This window comes from Gracilinanus agilis, chromosome 2 (genome assembly GCF_016433145.1).
Source record: "Gracilinanus agilis isolate LMUSP501 chromosome 2, AgileGrace, whole genome shotgun sequence".
NCBI lineage: Eukaryota > Metazoa > Chordata > Mammalia > Didelphimorphia > Didelphidae > Gracilinanus > Gracilinanus agilis.
The window spans coordinates 290,067,981-290,090,178 of NC_058131.1; the positions used below are offsets into that span (position 1 = coordinate 290,067,981).

Genomic DNA, 22,198 nt, shown 5'->3' on the forward strand with positions numbered 1-22,198 from the left:
CCTTACTACTCCTCTGCCTTAGAACCAACACATAGTATTGATTCTAAGGTGGAAGGTAAGGGTTTAAAAAAAATGAGGGAGTTGAACTAGATGGTTTCTACGGGGTCCTGCCATCCCTAGATTCTGTGATTCTTTTAATATTATGACTAGCACCAACTTACCTGAATCCACATATGGCAGCTTGATTCCTTCTTTCTACTGAAATGCAGTGAGGATAAAGATTTGGTAGCAAAGGTGTCAATCATGTGTGTGTGGGCTTCTTAACAAATTGGCCTGATGATAGCTGGGAGGATGATGGAGAGAAGATAGAGCTGCTCAATTGCAGCCTTACTGCTCTTTTCTCTGCCAAGGAAGGTAGTCTTTGGCCTGAAAAGAACAGAATGAAAATAGCTAATAGGAAGTTTGAAACCTCAGATCAAGAGGAATCATAAGAGAATATGTTGATGCCCTTGAGGAGTTGAAATCATTTGGCCCAGGTGAACTTGCATACTGAAAGAATAAGTGGTTATGATTACTCAGTTACTGTCAATGATCTTTGAAAGATGATGGAGAACTGGAGAAGTGCTATAGGATTAGAGAAAGTAAACTGTCTCAATTTCTGCTGTTGTTCAGTTATTTCAATCATGTCTGATGCTTCCTGACCCCATTTGGGATTTTCTTGGCAAAGATACTGGAGTGGTTTGGGTTTTTTTGTTGTTGTTTTTTTTTTAAACCCTTGTACTTCGGTGTATTTTCTCATAGGTGGAAGAATGGTAAGGGTGGGCAATGGGGGTCAAGTGACTTGCCCAGGGTCACACAGCTGGAAGTGGCTGAGGCCGGGTTTGAACCCAGGACCTCCTGTCTCTAGGCCTGACTCTCACTCCACTGAGCTACCCAGCTGCCCCCTGGAGTGGTTTGTCATTTTCTTCTTCAGCTCATTTTACAGATAAGGAAACTGAGGCAGACAGGATAAATGACTTGCCTCCAGTCAGATTTAAACTCAGTTCTTCCTGTCTCAGTCCCACCCCCCAGGCCCACAAAAAAGAAAGGAAGAAAGCAATCTATAAACTCTGGGTTTATATAACTCACAATTATATAACTGTTTTGTAAAAACTAAGTTTGTAAACTGAGTATATAAACTGAGTCAGTGAATTTGATTCCTAGAAAAAAGCCTAGGTTTTAAGGAAGTAGATAGTGAATATCTAGAAAGGGAAGCAGTGGTCATTGCCAATAAGGCTTCATCAAGAACAAGCCAGACCTCAAAGAATTGGAAATTAAAGGATGTCCATCAACTGGGGAATGGCTGAATAAATTGTGGTACATGTTGGTGATGGAATACTATTGTGCTATAAGAAATTCTAAGCAGGGTGATTTTGGAAAAAGCTAGAAAGATCTGCAGGGCAGGAACTGATATAGAATAAAATAAGCAGAACTCAGAGAACATCGTACACAAAAACAGAAAAATTGTATGATGATTATCTGTGAAAACTTGGCTACTTCCAGCAATGCAATGATCTGAGATAATCCTGAAAGACTTATGATGGGGAATGCTCTCCACCTATTAGAAGTCATCTTTCACATCAGTGTATTTATGGTTTTATTTCGGGGTTTTAGTTATGTATGAGTGTGCTCTTACAACAATGGCCAATATGGAAGTGTTTTGCGTGACAATAAAAAAAATTTTTTTAAAGGCACGAACACAAAAAAGAACAAGTCAGACCTAAATGTAAACAAGACAAGGAGGCTTGGGAAGACTTATATGAACTGATACAAATTGAAGTAAGCAGAACCAGGAAAAGAATTTACACAATGATTCTAACAAAATAAATAGACAACAACCAAGACAAAACCCAAACCCTATGAAGTTATAGTGATGAAAGTTGGTCCTAGAGAAGAGTTTAGAAAATAAATCTCTTTCCTCTCATTGCAGAGGTAGAAGAAATCTTTACTATCGGGCTTGGTTGGTCTGTTGTTAGTTTCACTGAAGAGCTCTTCTTTTAAAAAAATCTTTATGGTTCACTGGCTAATGAAGGGGGAGACAGAATCTTGTCAGAAACATTCAATGGAAAAATAAAACACTTCAGTTAAAAATAAGTTGTTGGTTTGGGTTTTTTTAGGTCACTCCAGACTAACTTCCTTTTCTTTTCTTTTCTCTCCTTTTTTTTTTTTTTTTTTTTTTTGGGGGGGGGGGAGGGTCAGGTCATATAAATAAAGAGAATGCCATAGTTACCATTTATTAAGATAAAGCATCCAATAACACAATTCTTGGGAACAAAATGTCGAGGTGTGGGCATGGTCATAATACAATTTACATGAATTCAGAATAGTTTGACTAGATTGAGGAGATTTCTAATGGAATGTTTTAGGGATCGATGCCTGACCCACTGATAGTTCAACATTTTTATCAATGTCTTGAATAAAGATATGGATGGCATTCTTATCAGATTTGTTCATGACAGAAAATTGGGAAGGATAGTTAATGGGATGGATGTCAAAATCAAGATCTAAAAAGATCTTGACAGACTTTGCAGAGGTGGGTTTTGTCTTTATTTAAGGAAAGCTTAGAGGAGTGGTAAAGTTGTTTTTAGCATATGTCAAAGGCAACAAGAAATATCATTTCATGGGACTTTGGTTCCCACATATTACAGTACTTGTGATAAGTAACTGCAAAAAGACCACCATAAAAATAATTACAGCTTATTCACAAACTTTTGTTTCATCAAATGAAGAGATACAGAAATTATACCTGACAGTATCCTCCGAATTAGAATATCAGTGAGTTTGGTTTTCGGTGACTTCAATACAAAGGTGATCATAGACAAGTGGAGCAAAAAACAAAAGGCTAGAAAATATTGTTCAGGAGGAAAGGATGAGAGCCTAAAGAATTGTTTATGTTATGTAAGTTAATACATACAAATAATGAATACTTTCTTCAATAAAAGTCTTAGAAAGTGCTGGATTTGGAGAGTGCTGAATAATATCACAAAAAAATAAATTAGATTTTAGCAGAAAGGACGTGGAAATAACTCATTATTTCATATAGCATATAGCAGTCACTTCTGAATCCAATGTCTATCTCATGCAGGCACCCTTGGGGCCAGGAAAGGCTGCCAGGATACCCCCTGGGGTGGATCCGAGCCTTTGGCCAAGTTCTTAACATCTATGGGGACATTGTAGCAAGAGGAAATCAACCTCAGATACTTTCTGCTTTCCAGAAGATGGAAAATGACGTCTGGTAAAAGTCGAAGAAGGTGAAACATTGAAAACAAAATCGGCAAGATAAATGATCAAACTTCAACCTTGATGTGGCTATGGGAAAGAAATTCTGCTCAGAGAGAGAAAGAGAGATGATTTTTATTTATTTATTTTTAACCCTTACCTTCTGTACTAGTACCAGTTCTTTTTTTTTTTTTTAAACCCTTACCTTCCGTCTTGGAATCAATACTGTGTTTTGGTTCTAAGGCAGAAGAGCAATAAGGGCTAGGCAAAGGGGGTTAAGTGACTTGTCCAGGGTCACACAGCTAGGAAGTATTTGAGGTCAAATCTGAACCCAGGACCTCCCATCTCTGAGCCTGATTCTCAATCCGCTGAGCCACCCAGCTGCGCCCCCCAGTATCAGTTCTAAGACAGAAGAGTAGCTAGGGCTAGGCATTTGGGATTAAATGACTTGCCCAGGGTCACATGGCTAGTAGGTGTCTGATGCCAAATTTGAACCCAGGTCCTCCTTACCCCAGGCCTGGTACTCTATCTACAGTGCTACCTAGCTGTCTCTGAGAAATGATTTTTAGAAGAATTTTTGGAGAGAAAAAAAACAACCATCATAAGGAAGAGCTAACTGTAGTTTATGACCAAGATGTTGAGCTTGATGGTAAGTTAAAACTGTGTGAGAGAGGACAGCTGGGTAGCTCAGTGAATTGAGAGCCAGGCCTAGAGACTGGGAGGTCCTGAGTTCAAATCTGGCCTCAGACACTGCCCAGCTGTGTGACCCTGGGCAAGTCACTTGACCCCATTGCCTATCCTTACCGCTCTTCTGCCTTGGAGCCAATACACAGTATTAACTCCAAGACGGAAGGTAAGGGCTTAAAAAAATAAATAAAATAAAATAAAAACAGTGTGAGAAAATACCTAAAGTAATATTGAATTACAAATGTAATTGTAGTCTTTCTAAGCACTTCAAGTCAGAAGAGGGAGCTCTAAAAGAAGTGGGATCTGTAGGAAAATTAGTGTTCCAGATTCCTCCATTCCAGTGCAACTGACTGCTCTTAGAAGACACTGTAAATCCTCTTGGAATGAGAGAACTGCCCAAGGAAATATCTGCTCTAGAAGACTTTATAAATGCTGCTGGCTTTATGAAAGAACTTGGAGAGGAAGCCACTAGCTCACCTTAAAGTAAAAGCTGCTCTTTGAAGAAATGATTCTTCCACAATAAACCGGATTCCTTTTTCATAGGAAAAAGATTGATAATTGAAACTGCAGTTTCTCCTTACTGGCATTAACACATGCTTATATTATTATCTTTGATTTACATTCCCATTGACCCTGCCTTCTCTGAAAAGTTTTTACTGCCATATTCAGGAGGCCACCGTTAAAATGAGAAGCATTCTCCTTTTACAACATCAGCTGGACAAAGAAGAAAAAAGGGTGGAGAGAGAAGATTTATACTTGTAGAAAATGAGGAAAAAAAAGGTAAACTAGTAAATGTACTAATTTTATGTGAAAAATCAATATAAAACTAAGAAAAGAATTAGAAAAACATTTTTAAAGAAAAAATTATACTGTACAAGTAAAAACTCCACTTGACATATTTAAACAAGCTATAACTGGTAGAGGGAAGAACATCGGCACCAATTATAACAATTGCATAAAGAAATTTAACTGTTATAAATCACTTGCCAAAAGGAGATAAAAAAGAACCTACCAAGCACCTCAATCAACAGACTTGTGATTGATCTGCCAAGCAGAAAGAAAGGGCAAAAGTGATTTAGAAAATAAATCCATTCGTAAAAAATTTTTATGGAAAAGGTTGGCAGCAGATCATAAGCAATGAATGTCACCTTATTAAAAAGAGGAGCAATAAAAGGAAAAGCAAATTTAAAGAGATGCAAATAATTAATGCCACCCCATGAGATTTGAATGGAGGATAAAATGGGAAGACAGGGACAAGAGTTGCACAAGGTAGGAAGGCATGGGGGTATTGCAGTTCCATCATTAGAGGAGATATATATATATATATATATATATATATATATATATATATATATATGAGATTATAGGTCCATTATGACATTGGGGTAAGGAAAAGCTTTTCAACAATAAGAACTGCCCAAAGGTTGCTTTAGGATGTAGTGGGTTCCCCTTCCCATTAGACACTAGAGAAGCTGATTAGAGGCGTCCTTTGTCAGTTTGATTGATTTCCCAATCACCATGATTTCAGGGACTTCACTGAAAAGCATATAAGAGGCACCTCCTCATGAAGGGTCAACATACCCACTGTGCCTTGCTGTGATGACATAGGGAACTCCTGATGATTGGCTGGCCTAAGAGGATGAACTCTTTTGAGCAAAGTTGGGCCCCTCTGTGCTCTGTAAAATGAATCAGATTAATTTTCTCTTTCTTGGATTTCTATACCAGCAGGCAACAGAGAGGACCTCTGTTCTGGAGCTTGTAGGGAGAACTGGAAAATATGTGGGAGTTATATGTTTACATGTGGCTGAGACTTGAGTTTCTGAGAGCTTACTGTCCAAAATCAAGATAGTAACAACTAGAGACTAGGACATTTGTCACAGACATGTGTGTACGTATGTGCTCACATTGCCCACGTTTGAAAGCTCCTGATTTTAGGATTTCAGAGATTTTACCTTCTTGAGAAAGGAGGGAATTTTTCTGATGTCATTTTTTCCTTGAATAAAGAAAATGATCCACCTAGTTCCTAACTGTCATCCAATTTGGAGAGCATGGACTTACTCTAACTATGCAAGTCCAAGAGGAAGGGTATTGTTTATTCAGCAGCTTCCAAAGTATGTTTACATCTGGAGGAAGTCTGGACCACTGGGTGGTATTATGAATCTTGGTGGGGGGCGGGGGAGGGGAAATATGACACTTTGGAAAAGAGGAACTCAGTAGAATGTCAAAGATTGCCCTTGTCCATTCCCAAATTCACTCTCTCTCTGGGGGCGGGGAAGAGGGTGGTAGAGTTGGTGTGCTCTTAAAGTTATGTGTTTATGAATTCCTGTAAATCCCTTCTTATCTTCTGCATTTCCCAAGGAGTGAAATATATGCTGTCCCACATGCTATTTGCACATACTACCTTGAGTGCTTGTATGACCCATTTATGACCCATTTTATCCACTTTTGGGGAAATCTAGACACCAACTATGCCATATAAAGTGTATTAACATTTTCCTGGAGTAACTGCAGGTAGAGGAAGTGATTTTTAGCTGAAACAGACCTTCATAAATCCCTCTCCGACCATATAAACCCAGAATACTTGGGGGGCCGTGGGCCACAGGTTACAGGTGCAATGGCTGAATAAACACTTGTTTTTAAAGGCAGTTGGTTACTTATTAAGTCACATATACCTACTATGTATTAAGCACTGGGGACACACAAAGAGGCAAAAGACTGTGGCTGCTCTCCAGTAGTTCACAATCTAATAGCAAACAAATATGTACAAACAAGCTATGTACTAGAGAAATAGCAAATCATCTAAAAGAGAGAAGACACTAGAATTAAGAAAGACTGAAAAAGGCTTCCTGTAGAAGTTGGAATTTTAGCTGGGACTTGAAGGAAGCCAGGGAACCCGGGAGGCACAGATGGGGAGGGACAGTATTCCAGGCTTAGGACAGCCAAAGAAAATGCCTGGAGCCAAAAGATAGAATATCATGTTTGTGGAACAGCAAGCAGACCAGTGTCACTGGATTGAAGAATATATGGCAGAGAGTAAGGTGTAAGGCGATTGGAAAGGTAGAGCTGGTAGGAGAGCTCAATTATAAAGAACTGTGAATTCCAAATAGAGGGTTTTGTATTTGATCCTTGAAGCAACAGAGAGCCACTGGAGTTTATTGATTTGGGTGGGTGGGGATGACATTAATCGGACCTGCATTTTAGGAAAATCACTTTGGTAGCCCAATGGAGGATGGATTAGATTGGGAAGAGACTTGAGAGGAGGCCATCAGCAGACTATTGCAATAGTCCGAGTGTGAGGTAATGAGATCCAACACCAGGGTGGTGGCAGTATCAGGAGAAAAGGGGCACATATGTGAGATGTCACAAAGGGAAAATGGACATGCCTTGGCAACAGTTTGGGTTTGGGACGTAAGAGAGAGTGAGGAGTGGAGTCTAACACCTAGGCTGGAAGCCTGAGGGACTGGGAAGATGGTAGTGCCTTGGATAGTAATAGGAAAGTTAGGAAAGCTTAGGAGGAAAGATAATTAGTTCTATTTTGGACATGTTGAATTTAAGATCTACTATACAGGAGGCAGCTGGGTAGCTCAGTGGATTGAGAGCTAAGCCTAGAGACGGGAGGTCCTAGGTTCAAATCCAGCCTCAGACACTTCCCAGCTGTGTGACCCTGGGCAAGTCACTTGATCCCCATTGCCCACCCTTACCACTCTTCCACCAAGGAACCAATACACAGAAGTTAAGGGTTAAAAAAAAAAATCTACTATACATCCAGTATAAAGTACATTGTATTGGAGACTCTTGTTTATGTATGAGTTGGACAAAATGGTCTGAAGTTCCTTCAAAATCTGAGGTCCTGATTGTTGTTATTCAGTCATGTCTGACTTTTTGTGACCCCATTTTCTTGGCAAAGATGCTGGAGTAGTTTACCATTTCCTTCTGCAGCTCACCTTATGGATGAGGAAACTGAAGTGAACAGGGTAAAGTGACTTGCCCAGAGTCACACAGCCAGTAAGTGTCTGATGCCGGATTTGAACTCAGGAAGAGGTGTCTTCCTGATTCCAGGCCTGGTACTCTATCTACTTATATCACCTAGCGGCCAATAAACCATACATAGGGAGTATTTAGCTTAAGGAGGAGTCGAGAAACCAAAGTTCTAATCTCAGTTCTTGATTTGACTCCCTGGATAACCTTGGACAAGGCTTGTCCCCTTTCTGGTCCTGTTTCCTCTCATAAAATTCCTCCAATGTTCTGACATTTTGTGCTTTTGATTTCCACTCTACAGGAGAATGGTTTACCCCAATGATGGGCAAACTTTTTAAAGAAGGGATACCAAAGGAAAGGAAATGCTCATCTGTTTCTAAGACAACTCTTTCGAAGTTTCACTGTATTGTATCCTACTCATTGTATTCATCAGATTAGGAATAATGTTAGCAGGCTGGATAGAACATTTAGGGGGCCCCCTGCATCTGGCCCGCGGGCCGTAGTTTGCCCATCACAGGTTTACCCCCTTGATGTCCTTGTGATAGTCTTATATACACAGCTCTTCCTTTCCAGGCCCTTGCCTAAATGGGGGGAAGGGGTGAATCAGAAAGGCAGCTCTTGGATGAACCCTAAGTCCTTTCTAAGACATGTTCCTATGGGTCTCCTAGAAGGGCAAAAGAGCCCTCACCTGCCTTTTTGCTGATGGTCAGAGCTTTCACTCTCTGGGTTTATGAAGGATCTCTGGTGGAACATTAAAACAGTTTCTCCAGTGAGATGAGACAACCTCTTAGTCAATGGTTGTACAAATGGAAAAGGGAGAGAGCTTTAGGGAGGAAGAGCAGACTAAACTACAGTATTATTTGTCTACCCCAACTCAAGCTGGGGCCTGGGATTTCATGTTCTGAATCTTAGATCTAGAAAGGACCTTAGAACATACAGTGTCAGATACTTGGGTTGATGAGGACATGATTGGGGATGTAGACCTGAAAAGACCACACCCATGTAACTATCAATAATGTGTAAATAAGTCTTGACTGACCACACATAATAAAACCAGTGGAAATGCGAATTAGCTACAGCGGAGGGGGTGGGGAGTTGAGGGGGTGAAGGGGAAAGTAAAAATATGAGTTATGTAACCATGGAAAATTTTTCTAAAAATAAAAAATTACTAAAAAAAAAAAAAAAAAAGAAGGGGGCAGCTGGGTAGCTCAGTGGATTGAGAGTCAGGCCTAGAGACAGGAGGTCCTGGGTTCAAATCTGGCCTCAGACACTTCCCAGCTGTGTGACCCTGGGCAAGTCACTTGACCCCCATTGCCTACCCTTACCAATCTTCCACCTATAAGTCAATACACAGAAGTTAAGGGTTTTAAAAAATTTAAAAAAAAAATTTTAAAAAAAAAAACATACAGTGTCAGAGCTCAAAAAGGGTCTTAGAAAGAATGCCCATCATTGACTGTCAGAGAAGGCAGGAACCTTGGCAATCATCTCATCTCATCTCATTTTACAGATGAGAAAACTGAGGCCAAACTAGGGGAAGTGATTTATGTAAGTCATACAGCTGAGAAATTGCAGAGCCTAAGATGGAAACCCAAACTAGAATGGATAATTTCAGAGCTAGGTCCTTTGGGAGTGGATTGCCCTGCCTGTAATTTAAGATAACATCTATTCAGAGCTATCAAATTCTTGTTTGGTACATCAAGTAAATATAATCAACCAGCCCTATGTAGAATCAGAGGAGAAGAATATGTGAATTCCCTCTTCCTGTCACTAGCAATAAATCACAGAACCTCAGAAAGTACAAGGGATTTGAAGAGGTCATTCAGTTTAATGTCCCCCTGGGTGCAAGAGTCAATTAATTTTTTGGTGCCTGGACTGAAGCCAGAGGAAATCAGACAAGCCTGGCAGGTCAGCTGCTGACATTAGGTAGCTCCTGTGGGATCTCTGACTTTCCTGTGCCAAGTATTCAATTCTCCCCCATCCCTGAACTGTCCCCCTCCTAAATAAAGACAATTACAAGAGGCATCTAGTTGAGTGATAGAAGATTCCTGTGTCTATATGCAGGTCATTTCAGGAACTGTATAAAACTTGAGTATAGCCTATAATTGGTATCCTTAGTATATATATATGAGGTTTGTTTGTTTGTTTCCCTTTCAGAGAGATTTTATGGAGAGAAAGAAAAATCCTATTAATACAAATATGTTTCTAGGAGCATTTTTTAGAGTAACAAAAATTTAGAAGGAAAATAGATGCCATTTATTTGGAGACTGGCTAAATACGAAGCGGTACAAGAGCCACCAATGCAGAATCACCAATGTGGACGCCTTCTCCCTTCAGCCCGTGTCACCAATGCAGAATCTCCAACCGCAGAATTCCTCAAAACCCCTGGACTGGCTTTTAGAAGCATTTTCTCCCTGCCACTTCCTGTCTCTCTGGTTTCTACTTCCTTTCACTGTGGGTTGGTCTATCACATCTCAGGAACCAATCATAGTTTCTTAATTTGCTGGGCACTGTCCAGGGGGGAATCCACCTCCCCTCCTCTGAGGGTGTGAACTTTTATCAAAAGGATCCTCAGGTTCCTGACTGATTAAGTTAAAAGAGTGGAGTATTCCAAGTACTTGATTAAGTTAAGATAAACAAATGGAGTTGAAAATTCCCTTTCACAGTAACAATAAGTCCTGACCTCATAGGACTAAAGGTCTTCTGAAGTATGCCTGCCAACTCTCCTTAGAGAAGTAGCAGACTCTACATTTTTAGACATGGCCAATGTATCTATTTGTTTTGCTTGACTGTAGTAATTTGTTACAAGGAACAGGTCTCTGGTAGAGGGGTGGAGAGAGTCACTGGAGAGTAATAATGCAAAAACAGAAAACAACATCAATAGAACATTTTAAAAGGAAAAAAAATCTTAACAGCACAATTTATATTTGAAGCAATATAGAATATAAATTACCCTAACATTTATTGTGATGTCCATTACAGTCCTCCACCAAAAAAAAAAAATTATTGCTGGTCAAGAGGAAAAAAGACAAAGTTGCAAATAAACGTTTTGTTTTATTTTTAGAGCTGGATAGAACTTTGTTTTTAATCTTTTATTTTTAGCTCCAAATTCCCTCCCACCCTTGACCCCATCTCCTACTCACTGAGAAGACAAAAAATATTATACCCATAGGAAGTCATGTAAAACATATTTCCACATTAGCTGTGTTGCATCTTTAAAAAGGAAGAAAAATAAAGTGAAAAAAATTTCAGTTTATATTCAGAATTAATCAATTCTTTCTGGAGATGGAGAGCATTTTCTATCATGAGTCTTAGAACTGTTGTAGATTATCATATTAACCACAGTAGCTAAGTCTTTCACAGCTGATCATCAGTAATATTGCTGATGCTGCTGTATACAATGTTCTTCTGGTTCTGCTCACTTCAGTTTGCATCAGTTAATGTAAGTCTTCCCAGGTTTTTCTGAAAGTCTCCTCCTTCATCCAGCATAATCATATATCAACTAAAAAAAGTATTCCCTTTTAGAGAATCTACTATTTCTTTTAAACAATGAAAAGATAAAAGATGAAATATTTTACTTGATATTTTAAAAATGTTATTTTGATTTTTTAAAAGAAATCTGTGCCTGTGCTTTTTAAAAAAGCTTCTCCAGCCTCAGTGCTGGTCCCATGCTATACTTGGACCTATTGTATTGACCCCCATTGGTCAAACCCTCCATGTATTCTTAGAACTGGCAAGGATGTGGGAGGGCAGTAAGTTGGTAAGGAAGAACAGGAGCCCTATGTCTACTTTGTACTCTCTCTCTCTCTCTCTCTCTCTCTCTCTCTCTCACTCACTTTTGGATCTAGAGTCAAGAGCCCTGGGGGGTTGTTCATGGTACCACCATGTAAGTGACAATGGGCAAATCACCTAAGCTATGAACCTCATTTACCTGTCTAAAAAATGGAGAAAATAATAAAGGTCTAACCTGTTTCACAACACAATTGAGAGGAAAGTTTTATGAGCCATAAAATGCCATGCAAATAAATGTAAGCAGTTATTTTTCTTCCATCTAGACCTGTCTATTCGATCCTCTTTTCTGAGTTGTCTCTGTTCCACATGTTTTTTGTTTCTTTCCTCTCTGGAAATGGAAGTACCACCAGAGGCCAGACTCTGGCTCCTGTTTTGGAGAGCTGGCCATATTCTAATGTTTGCTTGCCCTCATTGCTTGGGAATTGTAATGATCTGATTCTGTGGATCTTGAAGTGGTAAGATTTCAAAAAAAGGGGGCAGCTGGGCAGCTCAGTGGATTGAGAGTCAGGCCTAGATACAGGAGGTCCTGGGTTCAAATCTGGCCTCAGACACTTCCCAGCTGTGTGACCCTGGGCAAGTCACTTGACCCCCATTGTCCACCCTTACCACCCTTCCACCTAGGAGCCAGTACACAGAAGTTAAGGGTTTAAAAAAAAAGATTTAAAAAAATCATTTTGGGGGTGGGGGTGCCTAGGCAGCACTCATATGAATGCCTTGGCCTAAGCATTTTATTCATTTATTGAAAAATACATTTTCGGAATTCAGAATTTCAAGTTAAAAAAGAAAAACATCCTGGATATGGGGTGGGGATGAGGGGACTCTCTTTTGGTTTTTTAACCTTCTAAGTATCCTTTCCACCAGACTGGGACCACCTTTCTCCCTGCTTCTCCCTCCTTCCAATCCTCTATCATTAGGATTAAATGGCAAAGGCTTTAGCAGCAGCTAAGTCTTTATTGGTATTGGGAGAAAGACAGTGCTCTACTGACCTCAACTGGCCCAAAGCCAGCAGTTTGGGAGGGAAGGCCCAGAGCTGGAGATAATTCTTTCCTACTTTTTCCATAGATGGTAGAGGCCAAAGGCCTGGGGGAAGAGAGAATAGGAACATAGACCTAGCACAAGCAGGAAGGAACAAACCATAAACTTGCGTTGTTGAGTCCACTCTCATTTTATAGATAAGGAAGAGGAGGTATAGAAGGAGGTTAAATGACTTTGCCCAAGGTCACGTAGGTGATCTCAGAGTCAGGATTTGAACCCAGGCCCTGTGACTTTAGCACCCATGGTATTTCCATGGTATCACCTTCTCTTTCAGAAATCACACCATCTGTGAGGAGCTGGCCAGCATCCAGCTTCCATTGGAGTGAAACCCCAGCAGGGCCTGTAAGGCCTGGCTGCCATGTCTACTTTGAAGAATCTGATCCCAGAGGGGTATGTCCTAAGGGACTGTGCCTGTAGGGTGTCCATCCTTGGGGGAGAGTAGACTGAGGGGAGGTACCCTTTTGTCTGAGATAGTATTTGGAAATTCATAAATTCTAGGCGAGGGAGTAGGAGAAAAACCGGTCTGCCCTGTTTAAATCATTAAAAGACACCTGCCTCTGAGGCAGAGATCTCGGGCAGCTATTGCCTGGTCAGGTGTTAGGGAGGGAACAGGTGGAAAGAACGCTTTGTGCTGGGGGGGGGGGGGGCATCACTCCCATCCCTGCCCCAGTGCAAGTCTGAAGGTGGGCAACCTACAGCACCACTTTGTGAGCCCGAGGAAGAGAGGAAATACAAACTCCTCAGCCTGGCATTTAAAGCTCTTCACAGTCTGCCTCCAGTCTTTCTCACCAGACTTGCTTTGTTGTGTCTGACTCTTTGTGACCCCATTTGGGGTTTTCTTGGCAAAGATATTGGAGTGGTTTGCCATTTCCTTCTCTGGCTCCTTTTACCGATGAGGAAATGGAGACAGGCAGGGCTAAGTGACTCGCCCAAGATCCCACACTAAGTGTCTGAGGTCAGATCTGAATTCAGGTCTTCCTGACTCCAGGCTTGACACTCTATCTGCCCCAGGTTCCTTCTAGCCCAACTCAAATGCCGCCTCATCTGTGAAGCTTTCCCTCGATTTCTCCCTTGTCCTTTCTCCCCAAGGAGGACCTTTTCTTCATAAGATCTCACAAAATGCTTTGTTTTGTAGTTCTTTATTCTACTTATCAGGCAAAGTATGATACATATATAATATATAGCATATCATATAATGCATATATTAAATAATATACCACATAATACATGCATTTAATATATAATGATAAAAAGTCATTATACATTATATTATTGTCTTAGCCTCTTCCTTACTAGACTCTAAGCTTCTTGGGGGGAGGTTATGTCTTATCTAACCTTGTATCTCCCTCTAGCATGGTGCTTTGTACATAGTAGAACTTAATGCGTGTTCACTGAATCTTTTTTTTTTTTTTAAATCCTTATCTTTTTGGTCTTAGACTTGATAGAGTATCCATTCCAAGGCAGAAGAGCAGTAAGAGCTAGGCAATGGAGGTTAAGTGTCTTGCCCAGGGTTATGCAGCTAGGAAGAGTCTGAGGTCCAATTTGAACCCAGGACCTGCCATCTCCATGCCTGACTCTCTATCCTCTCACCACCTTGCTGCCCCAGATGCTCAGTGAATCTTGAGAAGCCTCCTGTAACCATGGAAATCGCACTAGCTTTGGGAATGAGGACCTGGGCTGGAACCCTGTTTCTGTCACCCCTAGAGTCTTCCTGATTCCAGGCTCTATCCACTTCTTTCACCTTAATAATCCTCTTGGGCTCTTCCTCATCCTAGCCACACTGGCTTTGAGCTCAGTATTCTGTCTCCCCCCTCAACGAACCCCGCTATCTTCCCAGTCATTCAGGCTCAGAACTTTTATGTCATTCCCAAGTCCCCCCTCCCCCAGCCCCGCATCCAATCTGGCCAACTCTGCCTTCCTAATATACTCTCTGCTTCTCTCCTCCCATCCTGCCACCCCCTGATGCAGGCCCAGGATCATCTCTCACACCTTGGTCTTTGCAGGAGTAACGGTCTGCCCACTGGTCTCCCTCCTTCCAGGCCCTCCTGGCTCCAGTTCGTCCACTCTGGACGTGTCACTAACCCTACCCCCAGCCTCCTACTCAGTCAGCTCCAGTGGCTCCCTGGCACCCCTGGGATCCAACAGGACATCCTCTGTTTGGCATTCAAAGCCCTTCACAGTCTAGTCTCCTTTCACTTGTCTTCTCCCTTTCTGCCTCCCTAGTCTTCAATCCGATCACACTGGACTCCTTGCTATTCCTCAAACAAAGCAATCCCTCTCCAGACTGGACATTTTCATCGGCTGTTCCCCATACCAGGGATGCCATCCTCCTCTCTGCTACCTTCTAGCACCCTTCAAATAACATCTAAAAATCCCACTCATCTCTTACAAGGCTTTTCTGATGCCTCTTCATTTAGTACCTTCTCTTCTGATTCCTTCCTGTCTTGTCTTTTTTTTTTTTTTTAAGATGCTCTTACATTCTGTCTTAGTAACAACTCTAAGACAGAAGGGTAAGGGCTAGGCAAACAGTTAAGTGACTTGCCCAGGGTCACACAGGTAGGAAGTATCTGATGCCAGATCTGAACTCAGGTCCTCTCCTCTCTAGGCCTGGCATTCTATCCTCTGTGCTACCTAACCATCCCCCTTCCTGTTTATCCTGTGCATTTTCGTAGGTTGTCTCCCCCATGAGACTGTGAGCTCCTTGAGAGTGGGGATTGGTTTTTACATTTCTTTGTATCCCGGTGCTTATCAGTGCCCAGCACATGTGTGTTTGTGTCCTACTCTTCCCAATCCCATGGACCTTGGCAGGCCAATACTGTCCATGGAGTTTTCTTGGCAAAGACACTAGAGTGGTTTGCCATTTTCTTCTTCAGGCCTGCAGTGTAGTAAGTGCTTAATAGATGTTTACTGGCTGACTCTACCACCTTCTCCCACTCCCTATCCCCAGAGGGGAGGCTAATATCTTTTTCACAAGTCCTTGAAGCCCTTCTGGAGTTCATGACCTGCCAATCTGCAACCCTAAGTGACCTTCACAACCTGCTTTCTCCATTCTTGTTCCTGAGTCACCAAATTCCCTAGAGAAAGTTCTACTGTGCTTCCTCGCTGTATGACCCTGAGCAAGTCACTTAACCCTCATTGCCTAGCCCTTACCCTAACTCTTCTGCCTTGGGCCAAATATGCAGTATTGAGTTTAAAACAGAAGGTAATGGTTTTAAAAAATAAATTAAAAGTTCTACTTGTAATCTGACCCTTTATCCACATTACTTAGACTCAACTGGGTCCTTGATCTCGTAGCAGGGTCCTTTCATTCTTCCCTCAATTACTCATTATTATACTCTCAACATAGTTGCATAGCTTCCTTTTTTCAGGTCAAGATTTTCCACAACAACAACATATTTTACAGACAAGTGACCATCTAATCTTTATTTAGAAACCTGTAGCAGGAGGGAACGTACTACTTCCTCAGTCGGCCTATTCCATTTTTGGATAGTTCTAATGGTTAGGAGGTTCTTCCTTAAATTGGGGCTAAATCTGCCTCTCTGCAACTTCTGCCCATTGCTGCAAATGTTGTCCTTCAGAGCCTGGAAGAATAATGGTCCTCCAGAGTCTTGAAGGCATCTCTCATGCTCCTGCTAAGTCTTCTCTTCCCCAGCTAAATGCCCCCGACTACTCACATGGCATGATACACAGGGCTTTTCCATCATCATTTTCTCTGGATACTCTTGTTTATCAATGTCTTTTCTAAAATGTAGCCTAAGAACTGAACATAATTCTCCAGATATTGTTTGGACAGCATAGAATTAGGTATGGGCTTGGATTTGAGGTCCCTCTGAAGTCCCCTCCAATTCTGAGCTTCTGCACTAGGGGTGAGAATAGGTAGTGGGGGGTGATAACAGAGTTTCTTGTGCTCCTCTCCATGGAAAGAGGGAGGATGAGGACAGCTCAGTGGTTTGGTGGATTGAGAGCCAGGCCTAGAGATGGGAGGTCAGGGGTTCAAATCTGGCCACAGACACTTCCTAGCTGCGTGACCCTGGGCAGATCACTTCACCCCATCTGCCTAGTCCTTGCTACTTTTCTTAGAATTGATGCTAAGGTAAGGGTTAAAAAAGAGAGAGGATGATAATGGTGATATTAAGTATTGGATTTCCCTACAACGGACAGCTTTTTGACTGTGGGACCTCTTCATACTCTCAAAAAATTGAGTATTCTTCCCCTCAAAGAGCTTTTGTTTGGGTGGGTTATAACTATAGATATTTTATTGCATTCAAACTTAAAACATCTTAGTATCATTTTAAAAATAGTTTTGTCTTTGTAGACCCCCTAAAAACTGCTGCTGTTTTTTGACAACCACATTTGAGCCCAGAGCTAAGATGTGGGAAGAATTGTGCTAAGGCCGAGGACAGATGATTGGGCAGATAAGGGCCAAGGAGACTCCACTGTAGTTTAGTCATCTTGGTTGAGTCTGATTTTTAAATCCTCACCTTCCATCTTAAAATCAATACTGTGTATTGGTTCTAAGGCAAAAGAGTGGTAAGGGCTAGGCAATGGGGGTCAAGTGACTTGCCCAGGGTCACACAGCTGGGAAGCACCTGAAGTTAGATTTGAAGATGTCTTCCTGTCTGCCCACTGCCACCTAGCTGGCAATATTCTTTCGCCATTCAGTTTCCCAGGCAGGTCATGGATCTCGCTATAGAACAAAAAGTGGAAGGCAAAAAGATTTTCTGCACTGCCGTCCATGGACAGTTAAACATTGCCCTTTCTCAGACCACCTCTGCCTATTCCACTGTTACAGTCAGAAGCCTGGGATGGAAAGAAACTGAGTCCCTGCTGGTGGCTTTGTTTCTTTTTAATAGTTAATAAGCCATGTAGCAGGGCAGCTAGGTTGCTCAGGGGATAGAGAAGGCCTGGAGAGAGGAGATCCTGAGTTCAAATGTGGACTTGGACTTGCCTAGATGTGTGACCCTGGATAAGACACTTAACCCCCATTGCCTAGCCCTTACTGCTTTGAAACTAATACCTGGATCAATTCTAAGACAGAAGGTAAGGGTTTAAAAAGTAAAATGAAAATAAAAATAAAAAGAAGCAACGTGATGTACTGAAGGAAACTGGCCTAGGAGGAAGGAAAGCCTGGGCTGGAAGCCCACCTTTGATACCTCCTGTTCTAGTGTTTTTGGACAAGTTACCAGGATGTGAACTCCAAGCACCCACAGCCTTACTTTTCCATTTTCATCTCCTTAACAGTAAACACTTAATGCTTTTTTAAAAAAATGTTTTTCATTCATTTACTTAACCTCCCCCCACCCCCAAGAAACTCACTGCCTCCCATTTGCAGTCAAAAGCTCAGACTTGGGTTTGACACACTTCTGAAAAAAACCTCCCTACAAAGTATATTCTACCCCAACCCCAATCAGAAAGGATGTATCCCTTTTCTTTGACAGTACAGCCCCAGCATTGACTCCTGTGTCACTCTGGTTCTCTGTTCAGTGAAAATAACATCCCCTGAATTCTTCCTCCCACCCAGGGAGTCTGTGGACCCTGGTGTGAAGGCCCACCATGGAACAAGAGGGCTGTTGCCTCTACGGCACATATAATCAGAGATTCCCAGTGCTCCCCCTTCATCACCTGTCACTGGGGAAAACCTAACATTTGATGCTGTTCTCGTTCTACCTTTCCAGGTGGTGGGTTTGCTGGTCTGGGCCCTGATTGCGGACACCCCTTATCATTATTACTCCATCTATGGCTGGGTGATGTTTGTAGCCGTCTTCCTCTGGCTGGTGACAATCATCTTCTTCGTCCTGTACGTGTGGCAGCTACATCTGAGATTCCCCATGGTACCCTGGCCTTTGGTGGTGAGTGCTGGCATTTCTGGGATTAGCAGCGTGTTATATTTAGGCTTTTCTTAGGTTGTCAAAAGGTCTGGGAGACACCCATCAGAAAGAATAACCATCATAAAGAACAAGGTTTGAGCCTTGAATTCATTAAAGGTACATTAAACGCTAGTGTACAGAGCATCGGGTTAATGCTGGAGGTAGCACACGTTTTACCTAAAATAACATCTGTTCTTGTGGAAAGTCTGGTAGGGGTCTGACTTAAAGGACCTCAAGTTCTTTGATCATAAGGTCATAGCTTATAGGATCATAGATCTAGAGGTCCAATGCCTTCACATTATACATGAGGGAACTGAGGCCTAGAGAGGATATGTAACTTATTCAAGTTTACACAAATATAGGGGGCACCAGAGGTAACTGAAGCCCAGGGTCCTCTTACTCCAAAGAAGCCGACTCCGGACCATAAGGGGAGCTTTGATACTGTCCACAGAAGTAGCTTTATAGCTGGTGGTGCAGTAGCAAGCGCTACCTCTGGAGTCAATCACGAGTTCAAATGTGACTTTAGATACTTACTGTGTGACCCAGAGAAGTCATTTAACCTGTTTCTCAGTTTCCTCAACTCTAAAATGTGGGTAATAGCACTTGCCTTGCAGGGTTGTTGTGAGGCCATGTCTAATCTTTACTATTCTTCTGCCTTGGAACAGATACTTGAAATGAGGCGGCCCCTCAAAATTTTGAATTAAAAGGCATAGATTTTGCCTTCAGAGCCTTACAAGTCAAATATACCATTGCTGGGCCTTTGCTGATTAAAATCAAATTAGTAAAGGTTTAAATGTGACCGTTGACATTGGTGAGACAGATGAGATGGATTCTGTGGCACCCAAATCTCTTGTGGAGAATCAGTGAGGGGGCCAGTGGTGGAGCACAAGGGTTGTTGATATTCCTGATTATGGAGCACTGGGCATTGCCTTTATCAATTCATACTCTTCTACCCAAGCCGCCATAAGGAAAACTTCAAACTTTCCCTTTAAGGAGGTTCTGCACAGAAGGGTTCACCCATGACTCTGTGACACAAATATTAACGTGATTCACTATCTGTATCCAGATTCAGCTCAGCAAAATATGTGATCTCATGAATGTGCTTCCACCACGGCCTCCTTATTTGTATTTGTGATCCAAAGAATCCCTGCAGCTGGGATCTGGAGCTTTCAAAGGGTAGGAGGCACATGATCTTAAGATAAGCAAAGCTTGGAATAGGCAGCATTGTTCTGAATTCAATGACTTTTTAAAATTAGGAAATGTGAGTCATCCCCAGAGACAGAACTGTTTTGTTAGATCTTTACATCACTGATTAGAAGACAGTCTTCCTTCTACTGTTGGGGCAAGACTGGGAAGGAAAATCCTAGAGCTACGAAGAGGACTTGAAACTGAGTCATAGAATCCCAGGGCAGATTTGTCCATCCCCGAGTCCAGGAACTTTCTATTGTCCCATTTAATTACCCATTTTAGTATCAGTAATCCTTACAGTTAGGAAGTTCTAGCTTTGTAAATATCTTAGAATTTCTTTCTTAAACCCTCACCTCCTGTCTTAGAATCAATACCATGCTATGGGTTCCAAGGTAGAAGAGCAGAAAGGGCTAGGCCATTAGAGTTAAGTGACTTGCAGCTTAGAGTATCTGAGGTCACATTTGAACCCAGGATCTCCTGGCTCTAAAATCCACTGAGCCATCTAGCTACCCCACCATAGAATACCTTTATAGCACGTGGCAGTCTAATTTTCATTGTTCTAAGGTGCCAGAGGATTGCCAACTTTTTTCCAGCCCCTACACCTCTTAGCTCTCAGTAAACCTTCCCATTCCCCCATATTCAATATGAAAGGGCATAAGAAATCTAATGGATAGGCACAATGATGAGCAACAGATTAATTTCAAATGTGATTTATCAAATATTCTCGACAGATTCCCGTGAGTATAACTATAATCCAGTTGAGAAGCCGCTACTCTAAAACAGTAGCATTCCCTCCACCCATTTTACAGCTGGGAGCAGTGTAGTAGTGCCTAGTTGAGTTTGGGGAGTAGGGGTGGCACTGGCAGAGGTGGGATATAACTTTGAAGCCCCCAATTCTCTGTACTGTTTGCTAGCTAACATGCTGCCAGTGGTTGCTTCTTCCCTTGTTGGACAGGTGGGCAGAGTTTTTCAGTGCTTTAGTTTACACCAAATACTTTTACATACCTCATCTTATTTCATTTTTACATCTAGCCTAGAAGCTGGAAGAACAAGTTTTATCATTTCCATTTACAGTTAAGAAATCATACAAGATTCATAGATACTGCTGTGACTTGCCCCAAGCACTCCTGGCTAACTTTGTAACAAAATCACTTTGTGATGGGAAGGACATGGGTTTTTACATGTGGTCCCCATATCTAGGCATGCCAACAGACTGGATTTGTCCATTAAAGCTCACGGCTGGGTGGTTTAAGAGGGAAGGGCCAAGCCATGTTCTTCTGGTCTCCTTGTAAGGAACAGGAGAGGGGGGTGTGACAGGGAAGTGGACAAGTAGTCAATCTTATCCCCATTGGCTTTGGGCTAAATGTGAAGTTTTGTCTTATTTTTGGCTTGGTGGATAGGGCCTGGCTTGGAGATGGGAGGTCCTGATTCAAACCAGATACTTCCTAGCTATATGTCCCTGGGCAAGTCACTTAACCCTTTCCCATCTAGTCCTTACCACTCTTCTGCCTTAGAACCAATACTTAGTATCCATTCTAAGTCAGAAGGTAAGAGGGCTTTTTGTTTTTGAAAGAAAAAACTGCCCAGTAGCAGGTGACAAATTCACAGGTATCCATTCCTAGAATAGTGAAAGCCAAATTCCAGGAATGATAAAATAACCAGCACATAGCCCTTTTAAGGTTTGCCCTACTGTACATAATTCTGATTTGAATCCCTCAGTTGTTAAAAGGGATTATCCTCACTTTGTGGATAAAAAAAAAATGAAATGACAGTGGAGACTTGCCTTTGTCATTGCAGCTGCTTCTGGAGCCTCTTGTTTTAAGCTTTTTTTTCTTTTTCTCTCCTAGCTAATGATATTTAATATAGCTGCCCTGATTCTCTACATTACTGGATTCATCACCTGTGCAGTGGCAGTTCAAAAAACATCAATAGTTGGTTCTCATACATTCGACAAAAGGGCTGCAGCTTCCGTAAGTACCTGCTTCCTCTTTGGTCTTGTCCTCTACAGTCCTGGAGGGGGGAGCACTTAAGTGGGAGGAGGGGGTAGAAGCAGACAGAACATGAATCTCTATCCAGGGCTCAAACCATAAATTTGGTCAAGACAAAGTACAGCAGCAGGCCTATTCTCATTCCAGACAACCCCATTTTGTTTTGTAGTTATCAACTTTTTCTTAAGGCAAAGGGGACAGAACTATGCTTTCTCACGTATATTTAATAAAGATGTTTATAATGAAATCTCAATTAAATAGAATGCTGAAAAATGGGTGGCTCCAACTAAATCAAACTTAATCAGTTTAAACTGTTTCTAGGGCTTCCTTTCCTAATGTAAGAGACTGGGAAGAAGAGAATTTTTAAAAATAAGCATCTCTTTGGCCTCAGACACTTCCTAACCATGTGACCCTGGGAAAGTTACTTAACCCCCCCCCCCCTCATTGCCCAGCCCTTACCATTCTTCT

The 22,198-nt window shown here is 41.8% G+C and overlaps 1 protein-coding gene across 1 annotated transcript in view; it reads left to right on the forward strand.

The window, feature by feature from the left end:
* Positions 1 to 22,198, forward strand: part of LOC123237295 (plasmolipin) — a 37,296-nt gene that overhangs the window by 13,332 nt on the left and 1,766 nt on the right. Inside the window, exons 2-3 of the mRNA XM_044664126.1 lie at positions 18,363 to 18,536; positions 21,590 to 21,712. Coding sequence (XP_044520061.1) covers positions 18,363 to 18,536; positions 21,590 to 21,712 — 297 coding nt within the window. The remainder of the gene's footprint in view (positions 1 to 18,362; positions 18,537 to 21,589; positions 21,713 to 22,198) is intronic.